Raw genomic sequence first — 24,458 nt, forward strand, 5'->3', positions numbered from 1 at the left:
CATGAATAAGTGTGAAAACTATTGGTTAACACTTTAATATCATGCCCTATCATAAAAAAACTGTCATTTATTTGACAAAATTTGACATTTCAACACTTACCGCTGAATCCCTCGTATGAGACCATTGAGAAAACGAGAGAGCTCAGCGCACGGGAAAAACTGAATTTACAGTAGGCTAATTTCCTATAATTGCCAAGCCTCCCTTATTTTTTACAATAAATACTGAATGTGGTAGGCCATTGTGAGATGTCACATTTAAAGCCGGTGAAGTGATAATAATGTAATTGACTGTGAAATATCTATACATCTTGTGAAATCCTGGAAATAATTTACATAGTAATTTATTTCTGTGATGCAAAGCTGAATTTTCTATTCAATTCATCAATGCTTCTACAGGGAAACACCCTGGATGGATGGCCTTGATTGTTTTTGCTATTCAGTCAAATAAGTTTCAGGTAAAGATAAAGTATTATCTTGTATTATCAGAATTAAGATGCTCTTTATTTTACAGTATTTAAAGGGTTAACTTTGTTCACCATAAAAAAGCAAAAAAAAAAAAAAAAAAAAAGTATTTCACTTTATCCAAAAAAACAAAAAAAAAAAACAAAGTGTGGCATAATATAAGGTAACTACTTGAACTTAATATGAACTAAGGTTGGGTTCAGGGTAAGGTTCAGGTTAATACCTAGTTATTATATTAAGTACAGCGAACTGTAAAATAAAGTGCAACCAGAATTATTTTAAACATAGTGTCAACACACCTCCACAGAAAAACAGATGGTGTTGCAACAGTGTTTAATATTCATCCTGTGAATGTTATTCAAGTCTTTGCAAAGTAGTGGCGTGTCCTTGTTAAAACAGATGGCTTCTGAATATGCAATTCCTTCAAAAAGACTCGCAGACATCACACAACAGACTGTGTTCAATTTACCACAGCAAAACTTTTGATTAACATCAGTCCAAAAATGGAATCAGAAAAGAAACACTGTTGGTAAAGCTTTTAAAAACGAGAAATCTTTGTCTCAGCACAATCAGAGATTTTGTGGATGTGAGTTTGGTTCGTTTTGGTTGGTGTGAATTAGGGTTATTACTAAAACTATTTAAACATTTCTTTTAATTGATATAAAGGCGAAATAAAACAAAACAATTAGTTGAAAAACTTGCAATAGGTGATTCTCAACAATGTCTTCTTTGCTTTCCTGGTTGAAAGCCTCCTCATTTCCTGATAGCACTCACTATGTTAAAGGAGGGGTTGACTGCGATTTCACTTTTTTCATTTTAAATAGTGTGTAATGTTGCTGTTGGTGCATGAACAGTATCTGCAAAGTTTCAGCGCTGAAAGTTTAGTGTAAGCAGAGATATAGTCTTTTAAAAATCAGGAAGTATAATTGCCTACAAAAACGACTCGATTGGGACTACAGCTGGGTTTTAGACGTCACTAACCCACACATTTGCATATGCAAAAAAGGGCATGCGCATATTTCTGCGGCATGTCGAGTGTGTTGTGTTCACCCAGCTGTCAGGTCTTCTGTGTTCGGGCTTCCCAGGGACGATGTACTTCGTCAACAATGGATACAATTTATGTTTGATTATGTTCCTGAAAATGACGATCGTAATCTAGCTCTCTGTGCTACGCATTTTATGAGAGACAGCTTCCAGAATCTGAACGAATTCAATGCCGGATTCAACAAGAAACTGTTACTAAAACATGAAGCAGTTCCGACTTTAAAACAAGAGGCAGCAGTTGTTGAGCCACAACCTGTAAGTAGGCTAAGACTTCATCATTTTAAATGGATTTGCATGTAGAATTCTAGACGTAGCCTTGTGTTTTATTTTTTTCAAATGCCAGCGCTGGCTTTATAGCCATTAGGCTACGAGTTATGCTATTTTGTGTCTACGACAAACGCGTACAAACATTATGGACCTGAATTTTCTATAAGTACTAATGTTATAAATGTATTTTTCATGTATATATGTTTTATGACGTTATTTTCGATTTGATCAAGAACGTAAACTTGCCAACACTGTTTGAGTATAACATTAGCAGCCAGTCAGTTGCTATTGTTGCCAGTCAGATGCTATTGTGTAAAACAAACGTGTATAAAGTTAAAAAAATATAGCAAATTATCATTCAGAAACGTTTAGTAAGAGCCGTTCTGTTTGACTCTCTTCATCGCGGCTTTCTCGTTCTGATTATGCCTCAGACTGATACTGCAGTTCGACACATATACATCTGGACCGGAGCTCATGACGTGCACGTTTCGCCCGCAAAGGTAATGGGCGTTAACCTTCCGGACAACATGAGCGACAGTTTAGCCAATCACCACACACCGGCCCAAACTAACCAATCTGAGCCCACTGCCTGTTTATGAGGGAGTGGTTTCATAGTTTCAGGAAGTCGACCGACCGGTCGTTCGAGGACAGAGGAGAGCGCGGCTTACAATAAAGGTGAAGTTTATGAAAAATAAGACTTTTTAAAAAAGAAAAACCACAAATACATGTTATATTGCACCCCATAAACACAGTGCAGACAGAGCGAGAATGGCTGGCAAACAGTTGTTTATGCTCATAATTGTAGGACTGTTACTCTGTACTGTAAAGTTTTCTCACCGTCGATTGACACGTAATGTAATCAAATGTTGTCTCTGGTTTGTTCATGTGTTTTCGAGGAGGTACCGTGTGGCTTTGGAAGGCGATTTGTAGGGAGGGTGGGGACATATGCTTTCAAAGCTAGCCAGCTAAAGTTAGCATTTCCCAGATCACCTCTTCATGCACCTTTAATCTACATGGATATTGGATTTTTTCCCCCTTGATATTAAACTGAAATAAGTTTAAGTTTGAGCACTGAAATTATAAACTGAAGATAAAAATAGCAATATAATAAAAGCAATACACTAAAATAGCAGGGGTGTGTGAATGTTATGCTTGTGTGCGCACTAGCGAACCAAACCCAAATCTGCTTAAATTCAAAGGGGACAGCTAAATAACCCAGTAAAACAGGCTTAACTACGTTAAACAGCAAATTAAGTGGAAAGATAACTGCAGGGAGAATGGGAAAATAGTCAAAAAAAAAAAACAAAACAACAACAACAACAACAGTAAATGCATGAAGTAGACTCTCGCTAAACAGTTTATTGACTAGGGCTAATGCCATGATATATTATATTTGCAAATTGCAACTGAAGATAAAAAGCCATAATTTAGCCGCCATATTTGTAGAAACCATTTCCAGACAATATGGCCATTGGATTTTCTATTTAGTTTGTCATGAGAGTTCCTCTTATAGATGGGGTTGGCATGAAAGGAAGAGAAAGTTTGCATAAACACAGGACAAAAATATGATGTTATGAAATATTCATGTTTGTTATACACCATGTGCTTCACACAACCTTGGAATTTGCATTGTTACAGTTCTCCCAAAGGTGATACAATTTGTGTTTTGCCCTCAAGGTATTTTGTCCAGTTGTTGTAAATTGTACTCCAGATTTGGTAAGTTGTTTCAAAGTATAGCCTTTTAGGAAGTAAAGTATTTCCTATTTTTTTTTAAACAAAACAATGAATAAATTAATAATGGGAAAATAGAATAAAAGGTAAAAATAGTAACTACATCCAGGGAGAGAACATGTGGCCTAATTAAATTCCATCCAGAATAAACTCAAACGACTTTCATTAAAGTCAGTATTTTGAAAATAAACATACATCTATGTAGATATTAAACACACACACACACACACACACACACACACACACACACACACATATATATATATATATATATATACTGTACTGTATATATTCTGTATATACTGTATGCAAACATACCTACACAGTATACACTTAATAATTTATATCAGCAAAATCAGACCTTCTATATGATATATTCAACCCATTTCCTCCATTTTTCCACACCCATAAGGTACACTATCTTGACATACACAACCCAAATAAAGTAATTTGCTTTTAAGAGGTACTGCAAGCTAATCAGTGGTGGTTCTAGAACATTTCAACTGGGGGGCCAAGCTGGGTCCAGTTGTACTGTTAGAGGGGCCATTTACATTTAGACCTTATTGTTGTCATATCATTTAACAGGCATAAACAGGCAAAATACCATGTTTATAATCATCCAGCAATGTATTTCCATTTCCATTATATTTTTACATTTGCGTTACATATTCAGTATCAGTCACAGTAACTGTATTTGAATTTCCATTACATTTATTTTTACATTTGCATATATATATATATATATATATATATATATATATATATATAGTGCTAATAAAATTATTAAGCCTATTTTTATAATGTGACAATATGTCAATTATCGTGTGATAACGAAAAAAATGACTAGGACTTAAATACTTGTTCTGAGCAGGTGTTGTCAGTGAACAGGCTGTAAAACTGTTGGCTATGTTACAGACACTCATGAAAAACTGATGCAATTATCAGGGAAACGTCCTCTAACATCAGTCAAGTTATCATTGTTTTTGTCAAACAAGTTGTGAATTTGTTGTAACGTTAATACAGGAGATCATGACTTACTCTGTGCTCAAAGTGATGCTCGGAGCTCCAGTAGTTAGTTTCACGCTTTTTTTTACATTGGTTGTTGCATTAAATCTTACCCAGATACAATAGTGCTCTTTTCTGATTGGCTATTGAGTAGCACCTTTCTTTTTTTTTGATTGGCTGATAAGTGTCAGGGTCAACTGCTGAACTGCTGAATCAAGACGTGATGGATTCTCACCGGTTCCATAGTGAGAGCTAGCCTGGCTAACGCCCGACCATTTCTCATTGAGAATGAAACGTGGTCTGGAAACCACGTTTACGAATGCCCAGAGCCGTATTATTGGGTGCTACGAATGTCTATCAAAAGCGCCTGTACGTAGCTCATAGCCAATCGGTTCAATGATACCAGATGACGTATGTAGAGTGACAGAAAATTAGACAAGGAAAAAGACGATGGGTCAGAGATTTAGGAGATTTAACGTAAAAATTAAATTAATAGCCGAGTCCCAAATAGACGCCTGTCTCTTTTACACGCCTGGTGTGACTGAATGTTTGGGTAAATAAAAGCCGGTCTCAAATAGAGGCCGGGTCTGTTTTTTAGTTTCGGGTTGTTAATCTTCTAAACCCGTCAGATCGTTCGCTTTTTGGTGGCCGCCAAAGCAAATTTTTGTCCGGCCAAAGGCTATTTTGATCGGTGAGTGATGTAGAATAGAATGACTACTGCGCTTGACGGCGCATAACGAGAAGAGAGAGAGAGAGAGACGCGCGTGCACTCTCACGTCTTCAAACACAAGCCTTGCTCTCTTTCCCTCGCGCATATTAATCAAATCAATTGACACGATAGTAAAAGTTTGGAAGACCGCAGTATCACGTGAAGCATTTGGAGATTTTTAGAGATTATAGACTCAATGAACAACATCTCAATTATAAATTATAAATTATAAAGACGTCTGTCTCAAATACAAGCCGGTGCAGTTTGACGATTTGGGAAAATAAAACCCCGGACTACTATTTGAAGTTTTACGGTATGTATACACAAAGGCTGTATCAAAAGGTAACTTCACGTCCGCTGCCAAGATGGATCCATAGATATAAACAAACTGCTTCGGTGTCGCATAGACGTCGTCATCGTTTTGCCGCTACCTTCCCGTTCTGTGATTGGTTGCCTATCTCAGGCAAAAATTTGGTTCATGGTGTCCAGGCTGCCTAAGAGCATGAATTAAACCGTGCTGCGGCAAGGCAGCATGGGGAAACCCAGGCTAAGTGAGAGCGGCGCGGCCAGAGAAATTGCGGTATATTAAATATATAATAAATATTTTTTCCGCATGAAAAATTCAATGTGTGACGGGAGTGCGTGACAAAAGACAGAAATGAGTGACTGTCACACTGTAAAAAATTATTTCACACTCCACATTTAGGGGGGGCACAAGGGGGTTCTGAGGGGGTTGTTAAAACTGATTAACAAATAACAGTAGGGAAAACACTTATTTAGAAATAAAAATATGTATGAGACACCTAGGCTAGCCTAACAACTTAAAGGAGTAGTTCACTTAAAAAAAAATGTTTGCTGATAATTTACTCACCCCCATGTAATCCAAAATGTCCATGTCTTTCTGTCTTCAGTCGAAAAGAAATTAAGGTTTTTGATGAAAATATACCAGGATTTTCTCCATATAATGGACTTCAATGGGAACCAAACGGTTCAAGGTCCAAATGAGAGTTTCAGTGCAGCTTCAAAGGGCTTTAAACGATACCAGACAATGAATAAGGGTCTTATCTAGTGAAACGATCGGTCATTTAAAAAATAAATAAGTTTAACACAAATGCTCGCCTTGCTCTGTTCTGTGATGAGCATTCGTGACTCTCCTGCTCATCAAAATGAACAAATCGAAGGGTCCTATAAAGACCCTTATTCATCGTCTGTGTCTTTTAAAGCCCTTTGAAGCTGCACTGAAACTCTCATTTGGACCTTGAACCCTTTGGTTCCCAAAGAAGTCCATTATATGGAGAATATCCTGGAATGTTTTCATCAAAAACCTTAATTTTTTTTTCGACTGAAGAAAGAAAGACGTGGACACCTTGGATGACATGGGGATGAGTAAATTATCAGCAAAAGTTTTTTTTTTTTTAAGTGAACTACTCCTTTGAGGTTAAATCTGAAAAACTGAATAAAGTCTCATTGCAAGCATTGGTGTGAAAATGTTCACCGATCTTGATTGATTAGCATTAGGCTAGCCTAATTTACTGGGATATTTTTTTTGTGTGATTTATTTATTTTATTTTATTTTTTTGGTTGTAAAGATATCCTACCATTCAGTAAATTCTGGGCAGATAGGGTGTGCTTTACAACAGTAATTGAAGGCGTCAGTGTTCGTTGGTTAAGTACAGTCAACTGGCTATTGACGTCTCCTTATTTGACTTGGATTGCCTCACTTTTGTATGAGGGCCGCTGATAGTCCGCCGTTTGAAAAGGGTTCAAAGAACTTCAAAGTTTCCGTGGCGAGTCACAACCAAATCGTATTCCAGAAAAAATGTAACGGAGGAGTTGTTTTCATTGGACATACAGAGCGGCAGAAACCACGAGTGCGAAGTTAGAAAAGTTTCTAAGGGAACGGCGATTTGTGCCCTCTGTTTCCCTCTAGATATCTCCCGCTGGAAGAAGAACTACCCCTGAAACACACATGGTACAATCCAATGCACCTTTTGATCATTCCAGCAGAAGCAGCAGCGACTGACTGTGGAACAACATTTCAAGGTTCTTGGTGGAGTTGCGGCGGCGTTCTGATTTGTCTGTGTAGTTCAACTTAACCCGTGTCCGAACGGGATCACAGACGCCTTAAACAATGATTTTTAAAGAGTTCTTCATCTAATTCAGTTGATCTAAAGGGTGCTGATACTTAAAAAAAAACCCAAAAACAAAAACATTTGCGAAAACACAGCGCGACCGAAAGAGGATTCTTCGCGATGAGGCTCACTGCGGTGCTTTGTGGCAGTCTTTTAACTTTCATGCTTCTCGCCGAAGGTAAGTGTTTTGGAGTTCTTTGCAATTTGCTTTGAGAAGTAAACACGTCGTTCCTTGTAAATACAGTCTACAAAACAAAAATAGCCCACAGAACAGAATTAAACCGTATCCTCATCAAAGAGTTGTCAGACATTTAACGTTACACAAACAAAACAAAACAGAGTCGTGATAGATTCCGACCGCGTTAAAGCAGAAAATCACCCCACCATGGCCAGTTTGCCAAGATATGAAACTAATACTAGTTGTTGATGTAGCCTATATTATATAAATAGAATTTAATTTACCGTGCAGAGAAATTTCCTTGCAAAAATGCTGCCTGACTGAAGCGAACTTGATGCTTTTCGATGGAAACGCGGACGTTTCTACAATATAACACGCAAAGTAGGTTTTCTTTTGAACACCATCCGTCTTTTATGAAATACATAAACGCCACTTCGTTGTAAGTCAACATCGCCGCTCACTATATTCGCAACATGTTGGAACAGCCGCTGCACGCGGGCAGGAATGTAGCGACTTCAAAGCGCAGGTTCGGCCTTAATAAAGAAATACACGGACGCAGCTTTGACAGAATTACACGGATCAATTACAGTGTTGCATCAGTGAAAATGTCTGTAAATGTCAACTAGATATCTACCCCTGTGTATCAGGAAACAAAAGACCCTTGGAGCGATTGCCAAAAAAAGTGTGCACAATCTCTGCGAGATTCATTATTCACTGTATGCTTTCCAAACAATTTCACGTCTTACATAACACGTGCAATTTATATGTTGGCAATCTGTGTTAACCATCCCTTCTTATGTGCATTATTGTATATTCACATTATTCTTTTGTAATGAAATGTAATGTATCGCTATAGCTTGATGTCTTGTTCAATAATAGCCTATAATATTATCTAAAGAATAAACTTTATCTCTCTTGAGTCATGACACAAACTGTTTTGGATTGTTCACGCACTGTTCACAAACTGCATTGAGGTTCACACACTGTTAAAGATGTAGATCATGTTTTGTTTAGGTGCACAACTGAACTTTTTTTGCTAAGACACTTCAGCTACAATTCAGTTAAGGTTGGTCACATGGACATCATTTGTTTCTTTACTCTAGGTTTTTCTTTCTTTGCAAAACTTTGCAGAAGAATTGACCAGATATCAGATATACTTAAATTGAGTTGGAAAGAGGCTAATTTCTAAGGAAACAAATATGAAGGTTGATATGAACCAGCCAACACATTCCAACATCCACGTTCTGCATGAGCAACTTGTTTCTGTATGGTATACTGGTTTTACAATTTTGTCATTAATGTTAAAGATGAACTTTTTAAATCTTTATCATCAATGTAGTTGGTTTGAGATGTTAAACTCATTACAGGAGGATTCTCTTTGGTGTATTTTTAAGCTGATGCTTCCTTGTTGTTTTTTTGCGTTTATAGTCACTGGCAGCATATGTGTCCTGCTTACAAGTGTATGGGCTTTTTATATAGTGTGTGAAAATGTGTGGCAATGTCTTGGGTTTCTCACAACCCCCTGGGCATTAGCTCTAATATCATGATCTCATTCAACTACTCATAAGATATATATATATATATATATATATATATTCAACTACTCATAAGATATATATATATATATATATATATATATATATATATATATATATATATATATATATATATATAATGAGCTCTTAATTGCCTACGGAATCCGGCGGTCAAAAACAGCACAAGTTGAAGCATTTCCATTGATGCATCACGCAAATGAACAGATTCAATATTTGTAATAAATCGGTTAATTAATTCTTCTCCTTGAGATTTTATTATATATATATGAAAATATTATGTAGGTATAAACTGATTTTTGATATTCTGAATGACCTAAATCATTATACCAAAATAATAAATATTCTAAAATTTACTAAAATAATAAAATAAAACTAAAAAAGGGAAGCAACCAATCTCTGTTAACCTCTTCTAATAAGTCAAATATCAAAAAGCAATCTCATTAGTTGGAGTTGGAATTGTTTACTTAATGCGATGAGGACGTTTTATGTATCTTATTTGGAGAAAAGTTTACATTTAAACAGCTCTTGGTGACTTTTTTTTTTGTTGGCTGTAATATTTTTGTAATTATTAGGTCTTCAAGAGAGTTCATACAATACACTTAGAAGAAGTTCTGTCAGGAGCTTCATAGAACCTTCCCATCATGGGATCATTTTATGGATTTAGTTGTAATTAATTAATGGTTTAATTAATTTTGTTTATTTACATTTATGTTATTATGAATTAAACAGCAGCACATAAGCATACTTTTACACTAGGCAAAATAGAAAACCCATTAAACATGAAATTATTATGCAATCTTTTAAGGTATTTCTCCTTGAATAAAACCTTTTTTGGCATTAAGGGGTTCTTTAAAAAGAGTCAAGAACCCAAGGGTTCTACATAGAAATCCACTGAACCTTTTTTTTTCTAAGATTAAGAAAAAGGTGACAAGCTTGAGTCTTGAGCTATTTGCACAAGTTAAAAAGGTTTCTATGTTTGATTTGGAGGATCCATGTAAATAATGGGGAAAAAATTCTGTGCCTAAGGGAAGGCGATATGACTAAAATCTTTTCACATATGAGTTATGTTATTTCACAATAACAGTATCACCACAGTATAGTTATTTTGATTTCAGTTTATCTTTGTTCATTTAATATAATAAACTCGAAAATAACAAAAAAATAGGAAATAGTTTTCAGGGGCAGTAGGTCTATCCAAATAAAGCTTTTATTTATTTTAGCAGAAATTGTAAACAATCAAATGTAAAATAATAATAAAATTCTAAATCAGGTGCATGAATTCACGCTCAACTGACGTTATGAAGTGAGTGGAGTAAAATCATGTTATTAAATGTTGAACATTGTTGGGCAAGAGGTTCACAATTGTTTCTTATGTTTAGAAAAATACTTGTTGCGTGTTGCTTTTTCAAATGCACGTTATAAGCGAATCAAACTCACAGTGATTTCAGATGGAGCAGCATTTACTACTGATCACAGAGCCGTGCTTCACTGACTAGCTGTGCATAAAAAATAATCGCACTAAGCCAAATCAAATTAAGCGCGATTTCGGGTTCATTGCGATTAATCGTGCAGCCCTAGTTTTAACGTGTACGCAATGGTCCGCATACAATGTGTGTGACTCAAATTTCATCACCAGAATAGTATGCTCGCCGCCTGATTTATGTAACTGTGTTAAGTTTGTATGCACAGGTCGCACATGCCCATTGAATTTGTTTTGCACTTAATTAGTTGTTCCATAAGGTTTCACAGTAAAAAATGAAACTAAAGAGAGGGAAGAGTAATTAATACCGAAGACTGCAAAAACAACAGACGCCTGCATTGACAAGCACTTGTGCAAGGTTGTTATGAGATAGTTTAGAAGTTTAGTTCAAAAGAACAAGACATGTTTATAATTTAGAACTTCAGGAGAAAAATGTCGACTGCCTGCATGCTATCAAATGGAGTATACTTTGAAAGGCTATGCGTATACGCTAGCAAACGGGAAAAAAAAGTGTCGTTGGGCTTAAGTCATGAAAGACAACTCAGTTCTGACAAATAGACCAAACTTTCAGATGGCTATTTAAAGAAAACCCACTTTTAGCTTATTGGTTGATTATACTGGTGAGTAGGCAGTACTTTACTGTTTTACTGAAATGTGGATAAAGTGGGCAAAAAAGTTACGGGCCTGCTCACCCATGTTCTCTGACACTCTGCCCAGTTCTGTCTCAGAAAGTGGAGATTTTCACCCTGTGAATGAAATTGATCTTATTTTGCACAGTACATGACAACAGTTACTAGGATTTTCAGTCTGCACACCATCACATTTAATCATGGTGAAGAGGGGTTATTCATTATTTTACTCAACTAAGGCACATTGGAAAACGTGTGCGCCTTTTCTGCAAAATATTTTTTGCTTTTGGGTGTATTGAAATGTGCAGTCAGTGGTGCTAAAAGTGCATTTAGTTCTATCCAAAACAGATGAACGTGAAGGTTTTATGTTAGTTGTTGTATAAATTATTGCGGCAGTATGGAAATGAAATGTCTGACGAGTGGCGCTAAAAGGTTAATGCTCTATTGTGTTGGAAAGTAACGCACACTAACCAATAGTGTTAAAGGTGCAATCGGTAATTTTTTCACCACCAGAGGTCGCTTTTTTAAAACAATAACAGAGACTGAGAGTGGACCAATGGGAGGTGTTGTTTACACAATCCAGAGATGTATGGAATTCACTAATCATAAATTATATATCAGCTAATAAATTAGTTTTTGTATTATCTGAACATTTAACCACACTATTTTATGTCATCATAATGAATTCTCTGCAAGGAAAATGAAATGTAATGTTATATTAGCCTGGTACTAATATGTGACTATTTGTCAAATGATTTGGTGCGTTAATGCTGCGTGTTTAAAACAATCGTACCAAAAGTACATTTGAACAAACCCACAGTATTTGCATGTAATTGCTAAATTATTTTGTGCAACACAAATTTTACTGTATTTCATTTCACTGCTATGGTCACCAGACTTGATCAAAAGCGTTACTGAAGTACAAACACAGTCTAATATAACTGTATGTGTACAATTAATAATATATTGCTTATCTGTTGTAAAATACATGAGCAGAGTCTCTGTCGACAGATCAAGTCTAAGTTTGTCATGAAAATGCCACACCGATACTGATACTCGTTTAATTTCTCCATTTGTCCCAAAGCCTGCTTGCCTCATTTGATCTATGTTTAATATATCACACTGTGTAAGTGGTTTCTTTATTTCTTTATTTTTTTTTTTAACAAAAACTTACATATTGTACCTTTAACAAAACCAAACGTGAGATAAAAACACATTTGCTGAATCAACCATGCCATTTCCGTTGATTCTACAAGTCTTTGGGCTCTTATCATTACGAAAGTTTTGAAATGAGATGTTTTAGACTTGTTGTAGACTTTTACCTGAGTGCTTTGCATTTCAACTACAATGGTGAGCAATCGTGCAAGTATACTACATCGGAAAAGTCAAACTTATGTAGATATAGTTTGTGATGCAAACTTCAAAATGTATTAGTTTACAATACAAATCATGTACTTGCCTATGATAAAAACATTTTGAGGCCATAACATTTTGAGCCCGATCGATAAAGGATTTTTTGAAGGCCGTTACCGATACAAATATTTTTGGGTTTTAAAATCCGATATTCCGATATATCGGCCGATATTTTTTTTTTTATTATTATTTTTCAGAAACGCGCAACCAAACATTAACAGATTTCCCTAACATTAGTTATTTGTAGCTATTTATGAGTTTTAACTAAAATAATATGATAATGCATTTTAAAAAGAAACTTGTTTCTTTTATTGTCACAACAGAACAGACTTGATGATAGTGGCATTAGCTAGCTTTATGGTTAGCTAGTCTGATGAGCCATAATTTAGCAATGGATTACGTCATACTGCAAATTGTTAAACATACATTTTCAATATAACAGGCCAAGAAGAGATGATGCGGCTTATTGCTATAACTGTCACGAGCTATCAAATAAATACTTCAGTCACATTGTCAAAAGTTAAAAGAACAGTCAGTCAACTACACTGTAACAAATTATTACTAGCTAATCCTCTTCACTCGTGGCTTATTTAACAGCAGCAAAACTGGACATGATAGTCACAAATTTTGTAATGCTTATTTGAGTTAAGAGAACTGATGGGGATGTTCTTTTAATTGTTATTCAAGCAATGTATTTATCATGACCAACTCAACGAGTGTTGCCAACAGGGATGGTGTAGAGTGCTCTCAGTTGGACAAACTGTACAACTCCAACACTCCTGACATGGTTCAAGCATATTTCGTCCGTTTTTATTTCATTTTTTAAATATCAATTTACCGGCCATTATAACTGCCGATACCGATAGTTTGGAAAATGCCTAATATCGGCCGATAATATCGGCCTGCCGATATATCGGCCTGGCTCTATTGTGCAAGGAACCACAATAAGCCTTGATTAGTTGACATTAGCCACGTTTCCACTGCCGGGCCAGGGCCGGGCCGTGCTAGTGCGTGCCAGGGCCAGTCGCGTTTCCACTGTCACTTCCGGGGCTTGATCGGGGCTTCCTCAGGGCCAACGGCCAGGATTTCTGGCCCGTCGAATACCTTGGGCCAGAGGGGGCCAGCTCGGGCTAGAGGCGTGCTCAAGGTAAAAGGCGGAGTTTATCGGTGTTATGGAACGTTATGATCTGAAGCAAGATGCACATAGGGGTGTCCATGTTAACCGATTAACCGTTTAAAATTGCATAACATTTTAATTTGAACTGTAGGCCTATGCCAAATGCTGCGCAACAATATATAGGCTATATATAGCTACATATAGCCAAGACGAATTTTCAGATATTTGTTTGATTTTTTTGCCCCTTAAACATTTAAAATATTTGACAAATTAATATGAAAAAAAATATATATTTTACTGGTTTTCTGAGGCCAAATTAGAACCTGGAAATGATATTTTCCCCGCAGTGCTGAATGAGAAGAGCCGTAACCACAGCCTACAGAAAGGGGATTTATGGGTGATTTTGATTTATAGGCTATAATAAATGTGTCTGATAATAAAATAATATAAAATAACGAGGCATTAATTGTTTATTAATAAACTATTGTTTTCTAAATGATTTTCGGCTAAAAACATATCTCCATCTCCGGATGCACATTTAGAGAGAAATTAAGCTACATAGATGGCTTTCGATTCGAATTTGTTCGTTTTAAATTGGACATTTAAAGCTTTAATCTACAAAGGATATAACCCCTGTAGACTAAAGCTTTAGACTAAATGTCCAATTTAAAACGAACAAATTCGAATGCGGTGGCTGTTTCAGGTCTCGCGCTTCAGTTCACGGAGATCATGAAGCGCGCCTTGATTAATTGTTAAAGCACAACGTTTTCTTGTTATAAATAAATTTATTTGCGAATAATGTATTATTATTTTCTGTATGACCAGAAATTAAAGAGTATTTTAAGTTGTTTCCACTGAAAGAAATGCAATGAAACTGTTCACATGGGCGTCTCGCAGCCATCAGTGCGTGCTCTGGATATGCGCTGATATTTGTCAAAAATATTGTGTTTATTTGTGCTCTGTTCCTTTTTTGGATAAAGGCGTCTTCTACATATGCAGCCTAATAAAATGTTACAATAATGATGATGATGGTTATTATTATTATTATTATTTGCAGACACAGAGTTTTTGTGAAATGGACGTTTTGCTTATTTTCAATTGGCAATTTCAGTTTGAAGGGTGATGGAAATGGGGCTTTAACTGCTCCGTACTTGCTGCGTTTTATTTCTATAAATTAATTTAGTTTCAAATGGGGTCCAATCAGTTATTAAAGGTGTTATAAAAATCTGTATCTCGAGGTTGCGGCGCGCACACTATGCACCGAGTATTAACCGATGGGCCTCGGTTAACGATTAATGAATAACTTGAAAACGTGCCCGCAGCCCTACTTGTTATATCGCGCAAAAAATCGCTGCTTGAAATGGAGAATCGCCTGTACTGGTCTCGGGACACTATTGCAGCCACTACGGCAGTTGAGTTAATATACATGCTATCTTCCTAATTTAAAAAATAAATTAATTCATAATACCCGCTGAAATGGGTTGGGTTTTATGACGTTTGATCCTGAAAGGCGTGTTAGAGGTGGGGTCTGGGGCAGCGCTGTGGGGCTACTGGCCCGGCAGTGGAAACGCAAGCCCGGTGCTTGAGGCCCGAGGCCACTAGCTCGGCCCGGCTCGCTGTTAGCTCTGGCCCAGCCCTAGCCCGGCAGTGGAAACGCGGCTATTGAGTGTATAAGTTGAAGAGAAAAATGAAGGTCGCTATGTAAAAATGTAATTTAAGTGAATGCAACATTAGTATGTGCATTGAGAAGGTGTTTAGTGTCCGTAATGGCAAATTACCCTTTTAATCGGTATCTGTTGTATTCATTCGTGTGTTCATAATAGCTGGCATTCCTAGTGTTTAAAGAAAGCATTCTAAATCTAGAACGGCTATAGAATGAAGCAGTAAGTAATTTTATTTACTGGGTGTATTGTGTCTAATGAACTCTCTCTACTCTTTTTCCCAGGCTGTCTCTGTCTTTCTTTCTCTCTGTCAAAGGCTTTCTGTGTCCTTGGGCTAGAAATCTTTCACTCATCCATGTCACGTTCAGTGGTCCCTCTTTTTTGAAAACCCCTTGTCCAACCCCCAACACACACACACACTCACACAGAAATACATTCACATCACTATGTCTGCATACCCTAAACCATCCAAGAGGCCTCAGCAACAGGCTCTGTTAAAGAGACAATATGGGTTTCTAATAGTAATAGTCCTACAACACAAGGCTTTAAGTAGCAGTATGCAAGTTAAAAGCTCCCCTCACTAATGAAGTCAGAGAACTTAAGTGGTCCTTTAGTGTCAGGACAAAATGTCCAAACAAGCCAGCCTCTCTCGCTAGCAGTATAGGATGTATGCAAACAATAGCTTTTGACTCTGTGTAATGTCCCTGTTTGTTTTTCCCCCATGAGGAGGCAGTTGGAAAAGGGTTGGAAAACAAAAAAGTGGTGTGTCTGCGCTTTTTCTTTCAGTGTAGGATTTACTTTGAAAGAATTTTCACTCAGAAATTGCACAATTAATCTCAAAGAAACTGCATGTAACACCAAATTAAATTAGGAATTTTGCAGTAAGACTAAAATAGTATTTTCTCTTTAAACTTGCTTCAATAATCTTTGTTTGGTTTACAACTTTGAATTCTCAATTTAAGTGTTTAGTAAGAAATTAGTGCTATTACTTTTAACATTTAAAAAAAAGCTTGAATCTGTATTTAGTTAACATTTAATTAACTTTTTTTTGTACATAACATTATCTCTCTTTTAATGTTATTTTGTACTAAATACTGGATATCTTTTAATATTAATGCTGAATTTGTTAGCATTGCACTAATGATGATCTAATGATTTTTTGGCATTTATTAATCTTGGATTGTATTAAACCAAGATTATATGTGTATATTAAATTCTTTATTGTTTCTGTGTAACTTTAATACAATTCAGTTTATTGTAACTTTGTGGTAAATAATGCTTTAAGTAATGTCAATGTAGTATACCTTGAATGTTAAGAAATGTTAATGTGTAAGTTGACAAACCAAGATCAATTAATGTTGTAAAGATTATTGTTAGGGAACGTTAACTAATGCATTAAACATTTTTTTTCCCTTAGTTTATGTTGGTTGTGATGGATATATTTTCATGAGGAAGGATGGAATGTGTGTTTTTTTTTTTTAAAGTAATGAAACTATTTTGAGGAAAATGGAAAGTCCTATGATTTATTGAGAATGGCAAATTATAAGTCACACCAAGCCCATTAATATCTCGTGACTTGTACCTGAACACTCCACAAGTTTAGTATGTCACAAATGCACATGGAGCTTATGAGATGGAAACAAGAATATATAATAGTTTACAAATCATGCACTAGGCTATTGGTAAAATAGTTTTGGGGTCATAACATAGTATTATGCAAAATAAGTCTTTATTAATCGATAATCTGCACCTTTAATCATAACTTTTGTAAAAAGAAATGAAATTTGTTGGTGTTTTACAGACACTGTTGTTCATTTCAGCTGGAAACTGCGCTGAATTGTATTCTGGGCAAAAAAATGTCTGCGTAGATAATATATCAATATATCATCATCATGTGTTTTCAATACCCCTTTCTTTAATGACCTCATTTACAGCTGTTATCAAGATTGGTCTTGGGTCACCCAATCATAAGTGGACAATGCTTAATGGAAAGATGAATGTGTATTTAAAATGGGTCATTTTCATTTATGTTGAAAAAATGTGAAATTATTTTTGAATCTGGAGCTTTCTAGACTGAGAAAAGCCAGAAAATTTATTTTTGGCTTATGTGGATAAAAGACAACAACTCCCAGAATTCACTTAACTGAACTTGAAGACCTAGGAGGCCACGCCTACCGGTAACAGCGCAGTAGTTAAACAACAAGTCTAGGCTACTAGTGAGTCTCCGTGATGAGTCTGCCTGAAGTTTCGAGATCGCCCAAAATGTCCGGGATTCGGCTTTTGCATTCACCATTCATTTTGTTGGCGAGCAGGACAAGGCTAGGGCCGCAGGAGAACGGCGCGAGGCCGGTGGCGTAATTACCGATGAGCGCGTATCTCTCACTGAGGAGCGGGAATTTTCTTAAAAGTTAAAATGCACATCAACCGATCACTTGTTTCGGGTTTATGTAAACACTACGTTCAGATTCACCAATCGGAATGAATTCAGTTAGATTGAAACAAAAGGTGTGCATGTAAACAATGAATGGTGACTGCAGAAAGCAAAAGCTGAATCCCGGACATTTTGAGAGGATGGTAACCCCTACTTAGGGGTGGGCGATATGGAAAAAATATCATATCACGATTTTTTTAGGAAAATCACGATCACGATTTTTTATCACGATTCTTTTTCAAGTTGGTTTTAAAATTTTGCAAGTGGCTGTTCATTACAGCCAAACTAATGTCCTTATGTTAAAAACAAAGCCTTAGGTAACAAAAGAAAAAAGAAAGGCATACATTTAGGCCAGTGGCGAAGATAAAAATCTTTGTCATTATTTTCTTTGTTATTAAAAAAATAAGACAAGATAAACATTACACAAATTAATATTCAAATTAAATAAATAGTGCTTTATTTTTCAGATGCACTAGGTGTATTTAGAAGTAGCATTGAAGAAAGTAATTAAATTAAACAAATATGAAATTAAAACACTACAGAGACTTCACTGAATAAATTGATTCTTATTAAAGCTACTATTAAAGTTCTCAGTCAGTGAGTGATTTTCTCCTTGTGTTTTTTTTTTTTTTCCTTTTACTAAAGAGATTCCCTCAAAAATGAAAATGGTCTTAATTTACTCTCTCAAGATGTTTTAAACCCAAATAAGTTTCTTTCTTCTGTTGAAAATAAAAGTTATTTTGAATAAAGTGGGTAACCGAACAGTTGCTGGTCCCCCTATAGTTTTTATAGGTTCTCTACTGGAAGTTAATAGGGACCAGCAACTGTTTGGTTACCCACATTAAAAAAAAATCGTCTTTTGTGTTCAGCACAAGAAAGAAATTAATACAGGTTTGTAACAACATTAGAGTAAGTAAATAATGCCAGAATCCAGATTTTTTTTTTTTTTTTTTTTTTTTTTTTGGTGAACTATCCCTTTAAGGACATGCGGCAGTATTATTCCTGTCGCTTTTAGACCAGCACGCGACGCGTTTAATATAGACGCATATTACACCAGATATTCTCTCAAATGTTTGCTTTCATTTTAGACATAGCCTGTTTATGTAAACATTGTGTGTATTTAACAGTATTAGCATAATAAGACTCGAACGATAACTTAGTCCAGTATTCAGGCGCTGTTTGACAGGCTTTAAGTGCCTGTGAGCGCCGTGGGTATGCGGTCAGGAAAGCGCACGTTAGAACAGCACATCAGCGCGTGAATTAAATGTTTAACCGGCAAGGCTTATGCAAATAGTGAACTTTTGTGAATTGCAGTGTCCCATACCTATTCATTAATGTGTGATGTGTAGGCTACGTCGCGTTGTACAGTTGAGACGGCGCCAGAACTGAACTGATAGAATGCACTGTAACACGATACTACGATATTTCTTCAAAAGCAGATCGTGGAGACATTTTAATCGTCCACGATTAAAAATCGTCATATCGCACACCCCTACCCCTACTACTCAGATTTCTCCACAGAACAAGACTTAACTTCCAAAAAACAGATGGCTGACATTATGTATTCTTTGAGTGAGATCCCACCCTCTATGGGCGGGTTGAAAACATGCGGGACAGCCCCTACTACTGGCTGTAGTCTTTGGCCTCTGGCCAAAAAATTATCTGTTGATGCAAAATGACGGTTTTTGTGTCATCTGAGGATTTTTTTCCAGACAAAAAAAAAAAAAAAAAACCAACATAAAAAAAGCATGGTAATTCGAAAATACTAATGACGCTGGAATTTCAGCTTTGATCACAAAATATCTTCTAGTTATTTATGTAAAATTACATAATTTACTGTATTTTTCATCATATACAGCCTTGTTGGACATAAGAGACTTCTTTCAAAAGCAGTAAAAAAAAATATTTAAACCTTTTGGATGCAAGTCCTTTGAAGGACTAGATAAATAATGAAGCAATAAGTCACAAGAAGCCCCAACTTTATTGCTTTTATAAACCGGTTATTCTACATACTTGCAGATATAAAAATGTAATGTTATTGATCAATTTTATTCTCTCCAATCAATATAGTTCTTCAGAAGCGAAATGGTTGCCAAGCAACACAGACGCTGTTTTACAAAATGCTATTTCTGTCTTTCTACTTCAAAATTTCCTGTTTAATTCAATGTTTTATGTGTTGCTTCTTTATAATTATGTGTGAAATTAGCCGTTTCTGAGTAAATCCTCCACCAAAGTGGTGTATTGTCTTGCTAGCTTTATTTGCTGTCCTTCAACAGTGCAGAAATTGTGCTCAAACTAAATTCTACAATAAACATTCATGATTACAACCTTATCTTCAGCCACAATCTTCACTCTTAGAGTTCTTTTTTCAATTTTTCCCCCAGTCTTGTTCCAGCTCTGTAGCTTTTCAGATTTTCAGGTAGCAGAGCCTAAAGACCACGAAAACCATGGCAACAGTGTTTTCTATGCTATTTTGCAGAAGGATTTCCATTTCCAATCTGTAGTTTCTTCACCGAACTGACTGCAAAAAAAAAAAAGTTAAAGCAGAATGATATATTAAAGAAGTCTTCATGTTTTTTGTGTGACTTCTAATAAGTTGTGAGCTTTGTCAACATATAAATATAATAATTTAAATAATGGGATTATTATGGCAGTGGTTGCTTAGCAACCAGTATTATGAGATTTGGATATATGAAATCTAAGGCTACAAACCCATTTGAGATGTGGCCTTGAACTCTCACTATTACCATTTTTTTTGGAATTTGGATCCATACAATACTTGTTAACAAAAATCTAAAAACCTAAAGTCATATACAAGTTTAAAGTAAAAGTTTTGTAACAGTCATACCGTATTGTTGAGTGAGTGTGACAACAGTTGGGATCAAATGCTTCTAGTAAAATTTGATATTCACCAGCTTCTGTCTGCGAGTAGTGGACAAAATATTACAGTGCTCCTAGTAGTGTATTCCTATTTTCCCGTCAACTCTTTAGACACAAAATACATAATGAATTGCCTTTTTTTACATGATTTTTACTGTCCCTTCAATCCTCTTTTTCTTTTGTATTGGCCAAACTTTTCATATATATAGTGTTTCTTCAAAGTAGCTTCCCTTTCCCTATATAATAAGGTTGGTAAGATTGTTTGACAAGGCTCTTGCACCTTTGGTATTGTCTTGAATTGCAAACCTTCACCTAAATATAAATTGTGAGCTTTTGCTTCATGTTGCTTTGGGTTTGCATGTAGTCAAACTAACTGACAACAAAGCAGTTGAAACTAACTGATTCTGCAAATTGCCTTTGATTCACCGTTGTTTGATAGTATAACACATTTTTACAATGCTATGCTCTATAGTTTGTTGAATGAAAATCTGTAAACCGATTACACAAATATTGCTTGTTTAGTCTGTCTCCTATTGCATGGTATGCTGGTGGCAGTATTACAGTACACAAGCCTTAAAATATTGCCATAATGAAACAGTGGGATTCTCAAGCTCCGCTGACAGCATCTTAACAGAAGACATGTTACAAGATGCTGAAAAAACAAAGCGATGCAACAGCTAAAATGTTTATCTCATGAATATGTAGACCAACCAATTTAATGTAAGAAAATGTACACAATGTAGGCTACTACGCCTTGTTGTTCAGGGTTTTTGTGTGATACACGATTATTTTGGCAATGTCATTGCTGAAACTGATTATGATTTAGTAAAAATATGAAAATATTTGTGCATTCAAATTATAATAGCCTTCTGTTTGTACCGCCTTGATTTTTGTATATTTTTTTTCCGCTTTTATACCTTTCGCTTTTATTCTTGTGCACTGACTTGTTCGCTGAGCCAAACACCCAATCAGAGTTCTCTCTCTCTTTCTCACAGATGGTACAGACTCAGTTAAACATGCTGAATTGACCAAAAAAGCCTGATGGTGTCCGACTAGAGCCAACGATAGAGGACTCACCAAAAAAAAAAAAGCCGATTGATGCTCAAAAATGGCCTGACATTGCCTTATGCTTGACCGTCGCATTGTTGTGCCCCAGCCTTAAAACAAACAAGTGTATTACTTAATAAAGAGCGTATTCGCCACAGAGTATGTATTGTGAATGTTAAAATGCTTTAACTTTTAATTTATGTGATTATGTTATTTTTAGTTTCAATTAATTTAGTTAATCATTCCATTTAGTTTGCTTGCAGAGAGATTCCTCCCACACACTCTTCTGATTGGCTGTTATTTGTGATTCATTTTATTCTTATGGGTGTCATGCATCTGGTGTGGACAGACTGATTGGACAGAAGTTGCTTGAATCTTATCGCATCATGTCTGAAAATGTTTTTTCAAAGCTTTAAATAAAATAAATATTATTGGGTATGTTTCACAAGAAAATACTATTTTCTAGACGAAAATTCTAAATTTTGAAGTAGAAAGAATGAAATTATTCTCTTGTAAAATGTCCTCCAATCATCAACTGCAAAAATCGAAATGTACACCAAATTGTGTTCGGTATAGGACAGGTTATATACCCTGCGTCCCAATTCGCTTACCTATATCGTGCCCTAAAAGTATGTACTCTTTTTGTGAAGAAAAAGTAAATAGTTTTGAGTGTGTAGCAAAAGAGTAGGCAAGCTTTGGGACATACTATCACGTCATCTTTAACGGACACCTCTGGCATCCTGTTGATAATAATCAAACAGATTATTAGTAGGGTGTTCCTAATAATCCTTTAGCTGAGTGTGTGTGTGTATATATATATATATATATATATATATAGTAGGGGTTTGTTTGAATCATTCAATCAAGTTGTGACAGTTCAAAGATTTTATATTTTTTTAATGTTTCAGTATTCACAATAATAATACATATCTTTGTGTAAAGTTGAATGAATATATACAAGAGACCCTGGCACTTCCAAACTATATGGATGGTATGGTGATACTACTTGGCATCATGATACTTCAGCTGGTATATTACTGTGAGACTAAATTAAGGTACACCCCTAGTCTCTACTGCTTGGCCAGTGTTGAGATACTTTGTCTCCTGCAGGTTTCATAGTGAATCATGGGGATTTGGGCTGGAATGTTGTGAATGTGCCAGTGTTCCCCTCAGCCAGTCTCATACGTAAGCCCTCATTTACAGTCTGACAGGTGCCACGGCTTAGTTCTGTGTGTGTGCACACTTTTATCTATGCGGGTGTGTATTGGTCATGCTCCACTTTTTGCAGTTTGACATGCACAATCCTTATTGCATATGTGTCTAAAGACTGTTTTGTGTGTGTGTGAGACAGGTGCATGGCGCGGTCCAGTTGCTGGGCAGTCGTGGCAGTGGGTAGAAAAAAATGGCTCATTTGGTGCCTGCCTGGCTTCATAGTCAATGGTCAGATATTTTCCATTGGCAGCCTGCCCTTACTTCCACCCACCCTCTCTTTTCATGTGGTATTCTTTGAACTCTTCCCACATAGTCAGACATACAAAAAGGGTTGTATTTCTAATTATTCTAAAACACTCTAAAATTAGTATTTCTGCTCAGTTGCTATGGTATTTATATGCCCTATTGAATCCATCAACCAGGCATTGTTTTCTAGTTTTTCATTGTTTTTTTTAATATTGTATCAGTAATGTTGTGCAGGAATTCATTTATTTTGGTGATTAAAAAAATACAGCATATGGTAAATTCTATTTAAAGCTTATCATTTATAGTTAACATTTTAATGCTAAAAAGTGCTTTTTGACTTCATGTACACTTGCGTACCATACACACATTTATTTTATTGGAAACACTTTACCATATGGTTTCAGTATTTAACTAGGTAACATGAACTGGCAATGAACAATACTTCCACTGCATTTAGTAATCTTTAGTAATTGACGTTGTCAACATTTACTAATATATATATATATATATATATATATATATATATATATATATATATGTATATAATTTGTTGTATTTGTTAAGATTTAATGCACAGTGAACTAACATGAACACACTAAATTTGATTTTTTTTTTTTTTACAAAAAGATAACGTTACAAAAGATAAAAAATTGCACATTAATTCATGTTAGCTAATGTATTGATTAATATTAAAAAGTGAGACCTTATTGTAAAGTTAACATTTTATTAATATTATATTAGCTGCAAGTACAGTTTAAAAAAACATACTTTTAAGATTTGAAGTGCACATTTAGTACAAAATGTTTAATGATGTAAACATGCAAATGTAAAATTATCTTTAAAGCTGCTGTAGGAAGATTAGTGAGCAAGTACATAACAAAAAATGGAAAAATCATTGTTGCGCAGCTAGAGTGCCAAATCTTCCATACTACAGCTTTAATGATATTATATGATATTTTATTGGCATTTTATTGTCTTGTGCGTCTGGTTATTATTGATTCATACATAGCACCTTGGTTAAATGGTAACTTATGAATGCTCAACAAATCACATTTAACAAGTCATAATAGTATTCATAAGACTTAAACCAAAAATGCATGCATCTTCTATAAACACAGATGAAAATAGATACCCCTTTCATACTCCATTGGATCTATTGAATAGATTTGTGAAATGAATCATTCTGACCTAAACTGGTTTGACCGATTGATCAAAATATTTTGAGCAAATCCAGAATCGTTATCATCTTCCTGCATGT

The 24,458-nt window shown here is 35.6% G+C and overlaps 1 protein-coding gene across 3 annotated transcripts in view; it reads left to right on the plus strand.

The window, feature by feature from the left end:
* lrp4 (low density lipoprotein receptor-related protein 4) overlaps positions 1–24,458 on the plus strand; it is a 156,613-nt gene that overhangs the window by 28,574 nt on the left and 103,581 nt on the right. Inside the window, exon 1 of one of the 3 annotated variants that reach the window (XM_089123603.1) lies at positions 6,945–7,528. The exons of 1 other annotated variant lie outside the window; for it this stretch is intronic. In XM_089123603.1, the coding sequence (XP_088979729.1) occupies positions 7,471–7,528 (58 nt within the window). In that variant the 5' untranslated portion in view covers positions 6,945–7,470. Of the gene's footprint in view, positions 1–6,944; positions 7,529–24,458 lie in introns of those variants that run through there. One more of the 3 variants, XM_039668971.2, reaches the window with a different exon arrangement.

Source organism: Pimephales promelas, chromosome 1, assembly GCF_988280905.1.
Source record: "Pimephales promelas chromosome 1, fPimPro1.hap1.1, whole genome shotgun sequence".
Taxonomy (NCBI): domain Eukaryota; kingdom Metazoa; phylum Chordata; class Actinopteri; order Cypriniformes; family Leuciscidae; genus Pimephales; species Pimephales promelas.